Raw genomic sequence first — 19,050 nt, 5'->3', positions numbered from 1 at the left:
TTTTGCAGCTTTTATTGTAGTGTGTAGAAGGTATATGATGTATATTTGATAGGTATTACTACTGTTATCATAGCAGTGTAGGTATTAGAAGGTATTATTATAGGTAAAATACAAAATGATATTACTGTTTTGTTCTTTATTGTCAAAAATGTCAAAATAATATTGGTCCAGTAAAATTTAGTCCGGTCCAGTAAATTTTGCTGGCTTGGTGGACCGAAGGTCCAGTGTTTAGAAATTTCATTCGTGAAGACTGTATAAATAACTTGCAAAATAAAACCGAAACTACTTGTACTTCGTCGAAAAATGCAAACCTTCCCTTTATACATTTCTAGATAACAAAGGACGTCGCGCGCGCCCGGACAACCACACCTGCTGCCCACATGTACAACAACTCCCTCTCAACCGTTTCGCATCTCCATCATCCATACTACATCAAACACGCTACCGCCGACCAACACATTATGCAACCACAGTCGCTACATTTCCAATCACTCAACTACTATTTGTGACATCTGCAACCCATACTTTACAGTACACATGTCAGAAACTTCATATTCGGACCTTCCAAATCTTTCATCGGATATTCCAAAAATATTGCTGAAAAGTCCCGGACCTGCGGGCATAAACCACTATTTCCAGCCCCTGATATCACCTATACAACCCCGTTGTTTATAAATAATGAAGAATCCACATCGATCTACAGTTGGGCAGATCTGGGGATTTTCCTTAAATCCGAAATCCCATAAACTCACCATATTTTTAAAGGATACTAAGCAACGGTGGTCGAATGCTGTTTGCTCGTGCCTGGGTAATGAGTGATTCCCGTGCAGCCAGGTCTTCAAGCACCAGCTCTATGTCACTGCTAAACAAACAAGACACCATGTAGACATGCGCATATTTTGCAAATATAATATACTAGTGATGTCCCGATGATCGATTATAATTGAAAGTCAGTCTTTGCAGCAACCGACTAAGCGCTCGATTATGAAAATAGATTATTGTTCCGAAGAGTTTGCATTTATAACTTGTATATTTCAGATTAGCGTTAAACATATCCGGAAGAGGGAGAGAGAGGGAGCGCGGGGAGTGCTTCATAGAGTCACGAGGATTTTCGTCAGTGTATACGTGTCAGCGGGCGTTGGCAGTGCATATGTGTCAGCGGGCGTTGGCATTGTTTTTTTCGAGTCGTGTATCGAATTACAACCGTCAACAGAGTTTATCGAATAAATAGATCGGTTTGGTGCCACCGATAAACGATGATGAAATTCCAACCGATTCCCATCACTATATATAATACTGAATTTGTCTTTTGCAGTCCCATTCGCCTACTCCCATTTCGTCTGCTCTCAGAATCGGCAATTTTCCCATTTCGCCTACTCCCATTTTTATGCCAAGTACTGTATTTTCTATGTTTGTCAAGCTGTGTTCTCATTATTTGTAACCATATTTTATTATTTATAAATAATTATTTAGTGAACAAACCGATCGTAGACGAAATGTGAATGGGGTAGATTTTGAGCGTAGACGAATTGGGAGTAGGCGAAATGGGAGTAGGCCAACCGGGAATAAACCAACTGGGGGAGCACATGGGTAGACAGATGAATGGATGGATAGATAGATAGATAGAGCAATAGCGGCAGGTGTAGCAATAAGAAATGTTTCAGGTTTCTGAACAAGCTGTTGCTGGTTTGCTACAATCAGATGCAGAAAAGTACCAGGTATAGTTAGAAACATACTCAGCTGTGAAGTCTAACAAATCAAGGACTCTCGAAAACTTTCCTCCATTCTTTTCATATTCAATAATTAAACCTGAAATAAATAAAAAAGGTATTAAATAAAAAAACCATTAAGAGATGCATGCAGCATGGGGTTTTCAATACATTTTAATCATGGAACTATGGACCACAGGATTCAACGACATAGTATGATCAAACTACTGTTTAGACAACATTGGCTAAGTGATTTGTAGAAATGGTATAAACTATTATGTGTACAATAAACAATAATACCAAATTTTTGACAAACCAAGTCCTACGATGTCCAGTCACACTGTCACCACACAGTTTCTTGTTCCACCCCAGGCAACAACAGAAAAATTTCATTGCTTTTGATATCAGGTGCATCGTGTATAGCTTGTAAATTTTAAAACAATTTAACATCTAATGAAAGTGTCAATGACACTGTAGCTCACCACAAAAAAGGACACAAATGAGTGAGTGAGAAGAAGTCAGTTTTAATTGAGCAACCATTGACGTACATTATAGAAACGCATATGGGGGAAGAGTATATATGGGAGAACTCCCATTATATACTCTTGATAATTATGTGTAATTTTTTATGTGAAAATAATAAATAATATTATATATAAATTATAAATAATTTATAAACCAAAATGAATCACAATTTGTGATGGTAGATGGCGCTATACCCGCTTTGATGTTTCTTAGCATAAATCATTATATCATAATAATAATAATATAATAATAATTGTATAAATCATAATATGCTCATAGCAGGAATTTTGCATTAAAGATATTGTCAATGAAATCTTGTAAAACGAACCAGACGAGTGTGACACCACAGACTGTTTGTTATCTGCGTGTCTATATAATATGCTATATAATTGCCAAATTTTTTTTAAATATCAAAACCCCTAGGCCGTTATCATTCACAATACCAGATCAAATGAACAAGAAATCCGCTGTAAGGTTCTGAACTGACTAAATGCAATTCCCATTTTTGGCAAAAATTCCCAGGTGGGTGTCGAAATACGTTGACTGGCGTGCTCCAAAAGAGACGTTTAATATGGGAGCATAGCAGGTAACAACCTATCGCCAATGTCAACGATGTGGTCAATATGGTTCCTAAGTCATATGCGTGAACGTAGCCAAATACTGAAGCGGACGGACGTACGACGGAGCGACGACCCTGCAAAATGCCAGGGCGTAGATGAGCGGGGGGGGGGATGCCATCGCCCCCCACTTATTGACGTTGGGGGGGGAGGATGGCCGTGTACAATTCATTCCCCCCTACTTGTCAGGGAGGAAAAAGGAAGGATTCAGAAATTTCTGGGAAGAGGAACCCGAGCATACCACCGCGGCGTTCTTACCACTCTCGCTCGACAAACCTGCATGCGCCACTGTCGAGCGTAAACAAATTGAGCACCCCCACTTCAAAATTGTTCGCGCGGCACCTGTAGAGTACTGGCTAACAAAGATTATGATTATGAATATTTGTATGCATATCAAGAAGATCAAATTGAGTGTTAGATCTGACAGGCGGCGTAGATCAGGCGGGGAGTGGGGTAGATATCCCCCCACACTTATTGAGGTGGGGTGGCTTGTCGTCCCCCTACTTTCAGGAAGAAAATGGGAAAAAAATAATATTATCTTGTACAGACAATAAATACTGGATATTTATCTACAAATCCGCATCGCTATTCATACTCTCCTAATGTATTATTACAGAAATGGATCGTGACATACAGTCTACTGTAAAATGGCTGTAACTCGTTCCAGAATGACATTATTTTACTGAAACTCAGACGGTTAATTTGGATGGGTTCCCATATACGATTTTTTTTCCAAAAATCCCCAAAGTCTTATTACTGGCTCACTGAGAAGTTAAATCCTTGCTTTATTCAAAATTAGAATAGATCTATTGAGAGTTGGGATGTTGAATCTTCACGGGGTTTGAATGGGGAAAATTCTATTTTATCTCACTTTTGGGGGGGGGATGGGGGTGCGTGAGACCCGACGCGGAAGTATATTCCTGATTTGTATAATAATAGGGGTGAAAACATGCAGTTTTTGTTCAAGATCTGGTTGTTTTCTCATATTTTTTTGCAGTTTTAACGTTCTCAGTAAAATATACGTTTTATCAAAAATATCAGAGGAGATGACTTCCAGTGCTGTAGTTTGTCCGTAGCACGGGCGGTCGCCCCCCCCCCTAGAATTTTCTGGGCAAAGGTATTTTAGCCTAGGTGAAGTCTGCACTGGTAATCCCAGTGAAGACATGTACATAGCACAGATTTGGTAGTAAGTATTTTGTCTGAATGTCCCACAAAGGTAAAAATACTCAACTCAACAGTGATGTTATTGTGATGAAGATTGTATTAAGTAGTGTGGCCGTCATAGTGCAAAAAATTGCATCGAAGAGGTGTTACTTTCATACAAATCCCCCAGACCCCCCCCCCTTAAACCAGGAGGGGACACGCCCTGAAAAGGAAAAATCCTGATATTCTATGATAGAGATGTCCAAAATTGAGTGCTTTTAGATTGCAACTTTTCAACAAGATCCACACAATGGGAGGGTAACCCCCCCCCCCGGGCGCTTCGTGCCCTTTGAGCTCGAATGGTTCGGCCACATATTTAGCATTTTCTTCTGGATCCGCCACTGGTTGTGTGTGTGTGTGTGGGGGGGGGTGCGTGTTATTAAACCTCTTGGAATCCAAAGAAAAAAATTACCCTAGAATTCACAAAATTGCAGCTTACAATATCAATTTTTTTCAATTCCCCTCAAAAACGGCCATCTTGAAGTTCTAAATTGCTAAAAATCCAAGAGCTTCCAGGGGCTCCGCCCCCTGGACCTCGGGCAAGGGTTCTGCCCCTGCACCCTGACAGGGCCCCTGGACCCCACCCATTAAGGGCTTTGCGCCAAGGCTACTCGCGCACACTCTTCATATACATTGTCATGGCAGTATACAGCAAATCATCCCCCCCACAACTGAGGACCTGTCTACGCCACTGGCAATAGCTCAGCTTGACGATGTCAGTGGACTAGAAAGAGTGGGATGTATTACCAATATGTGTATGATTGCAGCTAGTTCATAACGGGTCTCACACCGAGTTGACATCCAGTGCAGTGATTTAAATACAGAGCAACTGAAATGAAACCACGTAGTTCATACATAACAACAAACATTTAAATGCTTTTCGATTGTGAAACATGGCTTCCAACAAATGGGCAAAGGTTAAGCTCAACATCACTCAAAGAGAAACACGAAACCACAATTTATATATTTTGCTAGAAACAAGACGGCTGACAACTTGAAAGGAATAAAACTAAAAACGTACATATCCATGGGGCAGTCTTCACGAAAAGCTTTTTGAGCTATACTACCCTTCTTCCATAAAATGTACGCACCCGAATGACATTCTATAGTTGCCCATAGATTTTGTAGGAATATTTTTGGAGTATCGAGTAAAGAAGTCTACGCCATTCATTTCCGGAGTTCACATTTTGTGATTTTAAATTAAAACCTTCAGTTAATTTCCAGTTGTATTATAGTTTATGCGTTTTTAAAGCAGGAGCCCGTCGGGCAAGTGAAGCTTTCAATGTTTACATGCCCGCCGATATTTCTACACGTTTTGGGCGTCGGATGCCCGGCTAAATTCAAAGACTGATGGGGTGCAAACACTTACTAGAATCGAGAATTATTACATAGCAAAACTTAAAGAACAATTGAAGTCAAATTTCATAACTTCTGTAACGTTTTTATACATAGAAATACATTCAATAACGTATTCCATTTCAAATCCGGCGCCCAATTAGTAATAAACACCTGAATAGTTTATGTTACTCTATCAAGGTTATGTGACGTCACGAACCATTTCGAGAGACACCATTATGTAAACATAGTGCGTGTGGTGGTTAAATATTCAATGTTTTTTGTTATTTCTCATGCTTATTTATCATGTCAAGACACAAACATGTAGCCTGTAACAGTCCTATCTGGTACCGAAGCTTCCATTCTGCCATGTTGTCACTGTTCTGATTCTTGAGAAGTTTGTGCCGACTCTTTGCGTTGCTTTTCAGATGATTCTCCTCAATTTCTTCTTGTGTATATTCAGGCTCAAACCTATATATATCCAACTGGTAAATCACTATAAATATCATCATCATCTGAGTAATCACTAGAATCATTGAAATTATTGCTTTCTGTCTCCATCTTATACACAACACTCAGCTTTAGCGTGGCGTCGTCGTTCAGAATGGTCCGTGACGTCACATAACCTAGATTAATATTCATGTGTTTATTACTAATTGTGCGCCGGATTTGAAATGGAATACGTTATTGAATGTATTTCTATGTATAAAAACGTTACAGAAGTTATGAAATTTGACTTCAATTGTCCTTTAATACGGACCGTCGGTTTTTTGACACGACATACATTGAATACAAAAATCATAATCAAATACAGGCATTACAATTAATACAATACTAGGTTTATGGATCGATTCAATCTTCCAACGGGCGCCAACGTCCAATAGTGGCAATACACTACGATACAAAATTATCACAGCAATATCTCAGCCTTTCTTCTGCTCAAGAGAAAATTAGACAAAGGAGATAATGACCAGTTTGGGAAAAAACGCATGTGATGGAATCAAATGCGTGTTGTAGGCACGCATGCAGATGCTGCAGGCGGATTAATATGCCAGAATAACTCTAAATATCAACTAAGACGGACTCTAACTATGCCAGAAACACGTGGTGATCTATTTATTTTTGGGTTGACACTATTTTGACAACGGCGGGTAAATACAGAAACATTTTCACAATGGCGGTCCGGGTGCGCCACTGTGCCTCTTATGTATAAGAAACCCTGTATCTGAACGGACGTCGAATGAATACAATTCCATACCAATGTTGTTAGACACACAAAACTTGTTTTGACTATTCTCCGATGTTCTTGGTAGTACGTGAATATACCCAAGATCATTGAAACAATATAGGATACCAGCTGGCAGCAAAGCAAAATCACAGAGAAACAAGCAGACTCGCCTAAGTTAATTGAAAAGAACAGATTCGAATTTTACTATATATATCCAAAATCATCACGGACTACATCCAATGATCGGATCAAGTTCCATGTTCTGATCCATCCATACATCCATGGATCCATCCATCCATTCCATGGCATGGGCGGTAACATCCCAGTTGGCCTACTCCCGTTTCGTCTACTCTCAGAACGGGCAATATTCCCATTTCGTCTACTCTCAGAATGGGTAATACTAATAGTGCCATTTCGTCGTAGTATTGATATATTACAACAAATACCAGGAGAAATTAGTGTAGATTCCACTCCGTCTAGTCTATGTACATGCTAATCAAAACCATACATTATATTTACAAATGATTATTTAGTGGACAAACTGATGGTAGACAAAATGGGAATGGGGTGGATTTTTAGTGTAGACAAATTGGGAGTAGGCGAAATTGGTGTAGACCAACTGGGAGTTTTGCTATAGACGAAATGGGAATATCGCCGTAGACGAAATGTGAGTACTGAGTAGGCCAACCGGGAATAACCCGCATGGGCATGGATCCGCTCCATTGTTAGAATTTAAGTACATGGCCAAAAAAGTTTTAAAACCTATATCAAATACGAATAAAAGAGTCAACAGACCTTTTATACGTTTTTCAAAGGGATAAAAGAAAGAATATAAAGACTAATTTAGATCGAAGAAATAAATGTTATTTATGAGATACCAAAAAATCCAAGGCCGTGGCTGGAGGTACCCAATATATTCACAGAGCTTAAATGGCTAAGACATGTGTCTATATGCATGTAGAATTATAGAATTATAACCCAACTCGTTCTCCAGATATGGGAGTTAATACACTTTCCTGCCACCTATAGCGGTGCGTATATTAGCCTATGGGCGATACTGCACGCACATATTTGCAAATTCATTAGACTAATCGTGCGTCAATAAACTCAATATTCACAGAGGTTATAGCTAAGATATGTGTCTATATATATATGTATCCAGATTTCTAGAATAATTATTTATAACCCAACTCGTTCTCAAGATATTTCCTGCCGCCTATAGCGGTGCGTATATTAGCGTATGAGTGCATGCATATTTGCAGATTCATTAGACTAATCGTGCATCAATAAACTCAATATTCACAGAGATTATAGCATTTACATGTAGAATTCTAGAATTATAACACAACTCGTTTGCGAGATATGAGTTAATACACTTTCCTGCCGCCTATAGCGTACTAGCATATGCGTGGAGGGGGGGTTAACAGCTGTATACAATGCGCCAGTACACACAGTACAGGCGGGCGCGGTATGGGGTTCGGAGTCAGGTGCCGCCATATTGCATGTCCAGTAGGAAAGTGTATTTACGGGGGCGTATTAATCTATGGTGTATAACCTTTTGCTTTCAATCTTTTGCATCTGAACTGACAATCAATACCAACCAACTGGTGTAGGCTAGCTTGCACAATAATGAATAATGTTCATTTTAATACTTAAAGATGGATTCCCACGTAAATTTTTGTAATAAACCACTGTAAAAACCTAAGTAAATATAACTCACTACACTTTAACTGAACGTTAGCTTTGAAACCAAAACTGTAAAAATATGTATATCAAGCTAACATTCCCTCAACGAAAAAACAACTCGAAAAACGTGTTTCGCCGCGGTTCTGTATCATGGCGGCAAGATTTGACGCAGGTCACATATCAGCACAGCTATGCTGATAGCAGATAGGGTCTATGTCCCCCAGGGTACTATCGGAGGGCACCCTGGGTATGGTTCGATATATCGGAAATATAAAATAATCAATTTTTGCCTTATTTTATGTTTGCTGATTGAAACTTCGAGGCAGGGTACCTTTAATACTTTATTAATCAGTGTTTTCTAGCTCATCTAAACTCTTAAATCGTGAATTAATTCCCAACGGCATTATTTTGTGGGAAAGCGAAGCATGCGCAAATGGACTGCCGTACCTGCAGCATCGTAAATTGGAGATACGGCTGCCGTACCTCCAGCCACTCCGAAAATTCAATGCGGCATGTGGTCCATGTGCTGCCGCTCGTTCAACGAGTCGTTGCTAGAGACTCTAACCACCCTCTCCCCAATATTGCAATAATAAATCACCCAAATAATCTAGTAATCTCGTAATCTGGTAATAAAATAACACCGTATATAGCTTGTATTAGACACAAAATCGCCGTTATTAAACGAAAAGTCAGAAACCACGTACCTGGTGGGAAATATCGAACCAAAAACCTCTTCAGTTTCATCACAGACATATGTAACTGCAACCACATGGAACTTCTAACTCATTTGATCGCCTGCCGATGCAGGCGTTTGTAGGGGGCGTTGTATCGCATTATTTGGACCACTGAATTTGCCATTCTGAATTTGCTAATCATAAACGAACTATATATAGTTTTTGTTAGTCTATGATATAATCATAATCTAAGAACAATATATACATTATATCAGGAGTGAATAATAACAAATAATCTATTCTATTATTCTACTATAAATTATTCTATTATTCTACTATTATTCTACTATACAAATTATTATATTATTCACTCCTGATTATATTGTTCTATATGAGCATATATTGTTCGATCTCAGTAAAAAAATAAATAAATAACACTATATCAAACACATAATAACCCCTAATAACATCAGGGGTTAATAATGACAAATATCATTAAACATGTAATAATTGTTGATCATGTAGTAATATCATAATGTCATCCTGATAACATTTTATTTTATAAATATTAAAATCATTATATCAAATACACATTATATTAATAACATTTAATTACAAAGGAGAAATTAAGCCTGTGTTTTATTATTTTATTTATTTATATTCAATCACCAGAATTTGAACAGGTATATATCAGGAGTAGATAATAGGGATATATAGTAGATAATAATTCCATATTATCTACTCCTGATATACCCGCAACATATAGGTAGGCAGCTAGCTTCGGTTATAGTAGGGTGTAAGCGCGCGCGCACGCGCCCGCGCGTGTGTGAGTGCATACATGTGTGTGTGTGTGTGTGTGTGTGTGTGTGTGTGTGTGTGTGTGTGTGTGTGTGTGTGTGTGTGTGTGTGTGTGTGTGTGTGTGTGTGTGTGTGTGTGTGTGTGTGTGTGTGTGTGTGTGTGTGTGTGTGTGTGTGTGTGTGTGTGTGTGTGTGTGTGTGTGTGTGTGTGTGTGTTCAATGTATTTTCTCATGTATTTATTTCTCTGCTCTGATTTCTTTTATTTTTCTCTCCTTAGTCTCCTCTCTCTCTCTCCTGCTTCTCTCAAGTCTCTCGTCCTCTCTCTCTCTCTGCTCTCCCCTTCTCGTCTCTCTCTCTCTGCTCTCTCTCGTCTCTCTCCCTTCTCTCTCCTCTCTCTCTCTCCTCCTCTCTCTCTCAATTCTCCATCTCTTCTCTCTCTCACTCTCTTCCGTTCTCTGTTCTCTCTTCTCTCTCTCTTCCCCTCCTCTCTCCTCCTCTCTCCTCTCTCCTCTCTCTCTCTCTCTCCTCTCTCTCCTCTCTCTCTCTCTCTCTCTCGTCTCTCTCTCTCTCTCTCTCTCTCTCTCTCCTCTCTCTCGTCTCTCTCTCGTCTCTCTCTCTCTCTCTCTCTCCTCTCCTCTCCTTCTTCTCCCTCTCATCCTCTCGTCTCTCGTCTCTCTAGATCTCCCTGCTCTCTCTCTCTCTCTCACATCTCTCTCTCTCTCTTCTCTCTCCTCTCTCCCTCCTCTCTCCTCTCCTCCTCTCCTCCTCCTCTCTCTCTCTCTCTCTCCTCTCTCTCTCTCTCTCTCTCTCTACTCTCTCTCTCTCTCTCTTCCTCTCATCTCTCGTCTCTCGTCTCTCTCTCCTCGTCCTCTCTCGTCTTCTCTCTCTCTGCTCTCTCCTCGTCTCTCTCCTCCTCTCTCTCTCCTCTCTCTCTCTCTCATCCCTCTCTCTCTCTCTCTCTCAATCCTTTCCCGCCACTGGCCTCCTCCTGATAATTCACTATTGATTAATATAAAAGACACACACACATACCACACACACGCTACGCACACGCACTGCACACACACACACACACACACACACCCGCGCGCGCACCCACGCACACCACACACACACCACACCACACACACACACACACCCACACACACACACCACACACACACACACACACACACACACACACACCCAGTGGCGTACCCCAAGCACTTTCAAAGTTTCTACGCCCACCCAAATATTGACGAGCGCCACCATCGGGGGCGCGGGCGTACAGAAAATCTTTGGTTTACAAACCCCCCCAGATGGCCGAAACGCCCTCCCGAGTGTTCCATCTCTTCCTGCCCTCTTGCTAACTTGATACCACCCTCATCAATATCACTTTTAAACCCCAAAAAAACAACGACTGAAAAATAGTCTGTCACCGAAGACGGAGGTAAAATGATAAAAAATCTGACAAAGATCCGCGATCCTATCTTTTCGGCCTAGAGTAATTATAAAGATGAAGCTCACCGCGATAGAAATGACAGCCTAGATGACAGAAGCAATAACCGCACCTAATTAGCCATATTCTGCACGTTCATTTCATAGTTTTTTCTGTCTGCACGCTAAACTCGCTCATAGCAAGCTTATGCGATTAATTATGGTGCTTAACAAAAAAAAATAAACTTGGCCAAAAAAAAGTGTAGCCCGCGCACAGGCTAATCTATAATATACTCCGCTACCCCCTGCACTACATGATAAATACATTTATCTCGCAAACTGGTGTGCATACCAGGGGCGTGTACAGGGGGGTCGCCCCCCCCCCCTGCTCGCGCAGAAAACGCATCTAAGGAGGTCTAATTTCAAAATTTGCCCCCCCCCTTCGTGTGCTTGCAAGTTTCTGTTACGGTTTTACCCCCACTGGTACAAATCCTGTACACGCCCCTGCATACACACGCAGTTCGCGCCAAAGATCGCGCCCAGAGGAGATATCGTCGGCAATATCTTGTCAAATATGACATCCTCGCGCCATCTATCGGTAGAAATAATTCATATGCGCACATTGTATGTATGTTGTCACGTTGTGTGTAACCGTAAAATCAGGAGTTAATGAGACAAACAATGAGACTCATTAATTCCTGGTAAAATATATATTAGTACCGTAGGTATTATAATACTCTAAAACGTATTTAACGTAGACTGTTACTGTAGACTGTGCGGTAGATACTGACACATTCACCCATAATATCTGTGTTGCGAGAGTGGATAGGACTCCCATTCGTAACTTGCTCAAACCTGGCATAGCTCAAACCTCCTTGGCTCAAACCATTATCCATAGCCAAACGTTTGCGATTGCAGTGCGGAGGTCGAAATGGCTGCTATTTGCAGTTTTGTAAGATTGCTTGTGCGAAATAACACAAATTTGCAGCATTCATTGAATAGTATTGGCACGAAACGATGGTGCACAGTTGCGCATAACATATCAGTATGGAACACTGTAAAAGCAAAGAGGGAGGCGGCTCTTCTCGGCGGTGGACAGGCTAGGATTGACAAGCAGCATGCGAAGGTAACACCACACCATTACTGCACTAGGCCTACTGAGTACTGCTCATAGGGTCTGTGTCTTCCAGGGTACTGCCGGAACGTACCCTGGGTACGGTCCGGTATACTGGAACGTACCCTGGTAACTATTTGATATGATTAGGGTTAGGGAGTAAGTTAGGGAGTAGGCGTAGGCGACTCCCTAGACTCGTTAGTGGAGTAGGCGAGGTACGGTCCGGCATATTAGATAGTACCAGGGTACGTTCCGGCAGTACCCTGGGGAACATAGACCCTCACAGCCTGAGGGCTCGGCTCTATAATAGATCTCTATTAATAATAACAATATTTATTTATTTATATTGTGCTGTGGACACACTACGCGATTTTTCATGCGATCGAGCCAGCCTGCTTAGTCGAGCGACTCTGTGGACACACTACGCAACTGAGTCGGGCGACTCAGCACGGGTGACTCGGGGGATTTTCAGCACGCTGATTGGCTGATGAATTGTACAATCGGCCGGCTCAATCGCAGACCCGGGCACACTAGGCGATTGCAGCCGGCCGGCTCAAATAATTATCAAACATGTTTGAATCGGGCGACTCGGCCGGCCGACTCGAAAATCGACCGCGACTCACTGGACACACTACGCGATTTTTCATGCGATCGAGCCGGCCGGCTCGGTCGGCCGGCCCGATCGCATGAAAAATTGCCTAGTGTGTCCACCCCTTTACATGCAGATATGTTCACATGCGCATTACAAAGGCTGATTATAAAACAGCGGACTGCAACACTGTAAAATATAGATACTTGAATTACGACAATCCTATAACAATTCCTGATTATAAATAGCGGACTGCAACATTGTAAAATATAGATCCTAAAAACAACAATAATATAACATTTTCAATAAAATAGAACTCAAATCAAATGTACACATAAAAATATAATGTCTATGTGTTAAATGCAATGTTAAATAGATGAATTTTGACTAGGCATTTAAAAGATTCCAGCGACTTTTCACATCTAATATGACTAGTTAGCTTTAAATATTCCATAATTTTGGGGCAGCTGATGAGAAAGCTCGATCGCCAAGTGTAGCCAACGTTTTTACAGCTGGTGGCTCAATTAACATTTGGTTACCAGAGCGCAGACTGTACCGATTAGGTTTCTTTAATGTGACTAATTCCCTGATATAATCTGGTGACATACAATGTAATGCCTTAAAAGTGATGAGTAGTATTTTAAACTCTATACAGAAATAGACTGGCAGCCAATGCAAATGATATAAAACAGGTGATATATGATCAAACTTGGATACATTGCAGATAAGCCGAGCAGCTGCATTTTGGACTCGCTGTAACTTATTCAGTTGTACCTGGGGCAGCCCATAAAGTAAACTATTGCAGCAATCAACACGACTAGTAATGAATGATTGAATTAGAATTTTTGTTGATTCCATAGAAAGAAACTTTCGGATTCCTCTAATATTATGAAGATGGAAAAATGAAGTACTGCAGAGTTTGGAAACATGAGTCTCCATCGTTAGCCACGAATCAAACCAGCAACCCAACTTTCTGGTCACGGATACTGGCGAAATGTTACAACTCCCGACAGTGATATGATCAATGTCCACTTTGCACAGTTGTTGCCGGGTACATATGATGAGGAATTTCGTCTTGTCGTCGTTCAACATTAGCCGATCAGCAAGCATCCAGTCACGGATATCTTTTATACAGGTTTCCATCGCAGAGACAGCCTGTTCCTGGATGGCAGCAAAATTTGGATTGAAGGATAGGTACAGTTGGGAGTCATCAGCATAGCAGTGGATATCCGATATCCGGAAGATGAGCTTCAAATATTGAGAATTTTTTATGCATATATGTTTAAGAGAAGAGACCCTAGGCATTCATGAGCCTTGTGGAACACCCCACTTGCAGTCGAAGCTGTCTGATAAAGTCCCACGTATTGACCCGCACTGTGTGACAAATAGGATGAAAACCAGTCGAGTCCTTTGCCCGTAATGCCAATCCTAGACTGAAGGCTCTTGAGTAAAATATCATGATCGACAGTATCGAAGGCAGCACTGAGATCCAAAAGCACAAGGAGAGTATAACTTGCTGGTTGTTCATGTTCATTAATATGTCGTTCTTAACTTTTAACAGTGCCGTTTCAGTGCTGTGTTGTTTCCTGTACGCTGATTGCATGATCGGGAACAGTTCATTCACGGTCATGTGATTGTAAATTTGATCAAATACTATTTTCTCCGTCAGTTTAGACACATAGGTGAGATTGCTGATTGGGCGGTAATTTTTAAAAACAAGGTCAAGGCCCGGTTTTTTCAACAAGGGTATCACGAGTGCTTCTTTCCAGTCCTCAGAAAATGTAGCTGTATCTAAAGAACAGTTGACCATCTTAGTTAGAGCAGGTAATAGCTCGTCAATGCAATTGATAATTAATGGGGTTGTCATTGGATCCAACGCGCAGGTCTTTTTGATGAATTGTTTATATAATTTTTAACTTGTTCCGGCGATAGTAGCTGAAACTCCTCGAATACAACTGCAGGTGCGTCGTTTCCGGTTAGTTCCACCACATGCTGTATGCTGCTGCTGCTGAGCGTTGTCTGTGTCAATAATCTTTTGAACGAAGAAGTGCCCGATATCGTTAGCGAGCACAGACTTATCCTCATAATGTGGGTAACGGATATCTTCGTTTTGCTTTAATAGTTGTTTTGTAGCTCTGGGGCGCGTTTCACAAAGCTCCGTTCGCTATATTCTCCGCCATCTCCTCCGCTAACTCCCGAGTTGTCTGCTAAATAGCGGAGGACGCGTTTCACGAACCTCCGTTCGCTAAAGTCGCTCGCTGTTTAGCACATTTCAGCGGACAACTTTAGCGGGAGCTCTGTAAGTCCCGCTAAATTTAGCGGAGCACTCTATGGTGTATATAAAACCCATAAAAATACAAAATTCGCACTAAACTACCATGAAATAAGAGCTTTCGTAATAAAAATAGTCTTGGCTGTTTATCGTGCATGTTATCGGGAAAAAGAATTTGTTTAAACTCTGCACTAGGAGTATGACAAAGGTTGTGTAACTAGTTTACCATGCATGTATGTATTGCAATGATTGTTTATGCCACCGATCCAGTTCTTGTTAGCACGTATAACGAGTTCGGAGCATGTGGCACACGATGCTACAGTAATTAGCACGTACCCCCAAAAACACGTCACTACAATGCGTAAGGCTAACGCTCCATTAGGAGTGTTCCCATCGTCGATGCCACAACTGCGAGCACGAGGGCGTAGCGAGAATAATGGCAAACTTTTTATTTTATGCAGCCTATAATAGAGAACATGCAAGAAGACGTCTGCGAAGAGAAAGAATCTTTAGAGACAGAACGCATCCGTTTGATGCAAACAATGACACTGAAATAATCGCTAGATATAGATTGCCTCTAGGCATGTTGTTGGTGATCTAGTGGGTCAACTTGAAGAAGAGCTCGATCTCGCCAAGAACAATGAGATCTAGGGCCATACCTACCTCTCTGCAAGTGTTTACGGCACTACGATTTTACGCAACAGGAAGTATTCAGCAAACGGCTAGCGATCCACTGGGAATCAGCAAGGCATCGCTGTCAAGAATAATTTACAGTGTCACGAGCACTGGCAAATCACGCCAACCAGCATGTTTACTTTCCTGAAGATCAAGGCAGTGTGAACAAACTAAAACTGGACTTCTACAGCGTCGCTGGATTTCCTAACGTACGTGGATGTGTTGATGGGACACACATTGCAATAGCTGCGCCTAAGTATGATGAACATATATACGTCAACAGAAAACAGTACCACTCGATAAACGTGCAAGGCATATATGCAGCGCTAACCTAGAATATGTCAACTGGCTCGCTGGCCCGGCAGTAGTCACGACTCTTTTGTTTTCCAAAACTCACACATTCGAAATACGTTCGCAACGGGAAACATTGACGGTTGGCTGCTTGGTGACAGTGGGTATCCACTTCGACCATATCTCATGACACCTATCCTGAATCCAAATACAGAATCGGAACGAAGATATAATTAACCGTGCTTATAAGGGCACACGGTACAAAATAGAATGTCCATTTGGTGTGTGGAAACTACGCTTCCGATGCCTACAGCTGTCTACCGGTGGAGCACTACGGTATATACCCCGGACAGAGCATGTCGGATAATTATGGCAACCGCTGTACTACATAACATTGCAGTAAGAGAGAAGATCCCTCTCCCCCCTGATGAGAATGAGGCTGAAGTCGGAGGTGACGATATTAATGTGGGCGAGAGACCTAATGACAATGCAGATGGGAGGCGTGTGCGGGAGCAGCTGATACAACAGAGATTTGCAATGTAAAAGTGCAAACGTAAACATACTGGTTTTACAACTAAAAAACAAGATGAAAATCTTTTATATTATTTTAATTATATTGTAATACTAAACTGAGTATATTATATAGCAGTCAACAAAATACGTCTTTGTTAAAGATTATTACACAAGTCTCATACTTAGAGTTAATGCTAACTAGTATATTTTGGAGTAAACTAAAGAATGTATGAATTTTGAGCAGTGGCAAGTAGAATTTCTGAAATGATTTACAGTGTGTATTATGGTTATTATTACGACTTTTGATTTGTTAATTGTGCGTTTCTTGATTGTACATAAATATGAAAAAATATTGATATATAAAATAACATAGCAACAGCTTATAATACCTTATATATAGGCTCTTGATTATATGATATATATATATATATATATATATATATATATATATAATATATATATATATATATATATATATAATAACAATATATGATGGATAAATGATGAAATTACATGATAGATAAATTATAACATTGTATCATAGATAAGTGATAACATATGATCGACAGATAATAACATTATAGGATAGATAACAAATAACATACAATATATAAATGATGGAAGTACATAATATATAAATGCAAAAATACATGTGTTTTGTTTTTCGCTTCTACGCTTTACAAGGTGCTCACTCTATGTTGTGTGACATCAGCTGTTTCACTCGTGCCTTGCTCCCCCATCCATGCCCACCTCTTCATATCTAATATTTCGTTTTCCAATTCTAGTCGCTGCTTCTCTACATCAAGTCGTTCTTCTTCCACGCGCAGTCGCTGCCGTTTGGTTTCCAACCTCTCCTCTTCCACCCATAGTCGTTGTCTTTCAATAGACACCAGTTCATTAGATGACACTACCTTTATATGCCTTCTTTTCTTTTCTGACTTAACCCATCCTCCCTGAGTTAACTCCTCGTGTAGCAATGACTGTGGCGGTACGGGTGTCATCGGTGTTGGTGCTGGTGAAGCTGGCTGTGACTGGGATGACTGGGAGGACAGAGATGATTGAGATGATTGAGACCGAGCAGGTGACGCTGCTTCGGGTGAAGCAGGAGCGTCATGCGCTATCCCGCTTTCTATACCACCAGCGATGCCTTCTGTGGCTGCTGTCGGAATAATACTAAGCACCTTTTCTTCAATAGGCGTCAAATCTGGCAGATCAACGACACCTCCGCCAGTAGCTCTGCTAGCCTTCTTACGCCGTGCAACCTTGTTTTTCACATCACTCTGTAGGTAGCTCCATTTCGATCGGTATTCCTCGCCCGTCCGTTCAATATCGCTTATGGCATTTATCTATAATAAATGCAATATGATCATTAGTTTTAGAAAAAAGTGTTTAAATTTTTATTGAGGGTGTGCGTTGACTTACACGCTAGTATTAGTAATATAAATGCTTATGTTCATAACTTGAAAATATTCAATAATATAAAATAAAACCCTGTTACATTAAAGTCAAAGCAATTAAGCAATACATTCAAGTAGCAGTTTAATAATGAACCCATCCAGTATGTATGCCCCTCAATAATACACAAGTAATGTATGAAAGACAACATACATATGACATATTGTGGCCGACCCACACCACCATTCATCTACATATATATTGCATACAAACAATGAGCGAATGCTCAATCAGCCTTTACTAACCTTCTCGGCTATACTACTCCACATCGCTTTTTTCCTCTGAAACGTGAGGCTGTAAGAAAACTTGCCGAAAATAACACTAGTATTTTCCGACACCTCATCAACAAGAATTTCAAGTTCTGTGGGAGTAAATCTTGGTCGGCGCTTCCTCTCTGCCATAGCGTTAGTTCTAGAGCTATCTCTGTCACTGCGCTGTTGCTTATGTATATGATAGAACGTAACCTGGCAACCGCAACACATGTTTGTAGTTATCTGCCAGCTGACTGCCTGCATTCCTCCACTATTTAGCGGAGGCATAGCGGAGCGTTTGTGAAACAGGAGTTGTCCGTTCGCTAAGTTCTCCGTTATGCCTCCGTTCGTTAAAGAGCGAACGGAGAACTTAGCGGAGAACTTAGCGAAGAACTTAGTGGAGAACTTTAGCGGACGTTAGTGAAACGCGCCCCTGAACAGTTTTCCTTGATCACATATCATATATTATCACATATTATCTCTAGAGAATCTCTATTATCCACTCCCTACTAGTTATAGTTTTAGATTTTAGTGTAGTTAAACTAGGATTGGGATTGTGCAGACTAGACGAAGTTAGTCTGGTTAATTCTCGCAACAAAATGGATAAATGCGAAAAAATGCGCAGTGGCTATTGATAGACTCCTGATTATATATAATATATTTGAGTTCGTATGTATGTATGTATGTATGTATGTATG

The 19,050-nt window shown here is 40.8% G+C and overlaps 3 protein-coding genes across 5 annotated transcripts in view; 1 reads left to right on the top strand and 2 right to left on the bottom strand.

Annotated features, from left to right (window-relative positions):
* LOC106811039 (dynein assembly factor with WDR repeat domains 1-like) overlaps window positions 1–9,114 on the bottom strand; it is a 46,214-nt gene extending 37,100 nt beyond the window's left edge. For all 3 annotated transcript variants that reach the window (XR_001394096.1, XM_014814564.1, XM_014814572.1), the window contains exons 1-3: window positions 9,008–9,114; window positions 1,737–1,809; window positions 771–862 (exon numbers count right to left, since the gene is read on the bottom strand). Coding sequence is in view for 2 of the 3 variants with exons in the window: in XM_014814564.1 (XP_014670050.1) it covers window positions 771–862; window positions 1,737–1,809; window positions 9,008–9,074 (232 nt within the window). In the remaining variant the exon portion in view is untranslated. The remainder of the gene's footprint in view (window positions 1–770; window positions 863–1,736; window positions 1,810–9,007) is intronic.
* A 2,773-nt stretch (window positions 9,115–11,887) lies between these two features.
* LOC106810656 (propionyl-CoA carboxylase beta chain, mitochondrial-like) overlaps window positions 11,888–19,050 on the top strand; it is a 20,185-nt gene continuing 13,022 nt past the window's right edge. Inside the window, exon 1 of the mRNA XM_014814092.1 lies at window positions 11,888–12,318. Within this exon, the coding sequence (XP_014669578.1) occupies window positions 12,124–12,318 (195 nt within the window). The 5' untranslated portion in view covers window positions 11,888–12,123. The remainder of the gene's footprint in view (window positions 12,319–19,050) is intronic.
* On the bottom strand, window positions 17,279–18,485 carry LOC106810695 (myb/SANT-like DNA-binding domain-containing protein 4). The gene is made up of 2 exons (XM_014814132.1): window positions 18,347–18,485; window positions 17,279–17,992 (listed from the first exon to the last, which is right to left on the bottom strand). Exons 1-2 carry the CDS (start codon window positions 18,368–18,370, stop codon window positions 17,324–17,326), a joined length of 693 nt encoding a protein of 230 aa, XP_014669618.1. The 5' UTR covers window positions 18,371–18,485; the 3' UTR covers window positions 17,279–17,323.

The sequence above is a fragment of the Priapulus caudatus genome, unplaced genomic scaffold (assembly GCF_000485595.1).
Source record: "Priapulus caudatus unplaced genomic scaffold, Priapulus_caudatus-5.0.1 Scaffold17, whole genome shotgun sequence".
Classification (NCBI taxonomy): domain Eukaryota; kingdom Metazoa; phylum Priapulida; class Priapulimorpha; order Priapulimorphida; family Priapulidae; genus Priapulus; species Priapulus caudatus.
This window is presented reverse-complemented; position numbering and strand designations above follow the sequence as displayed.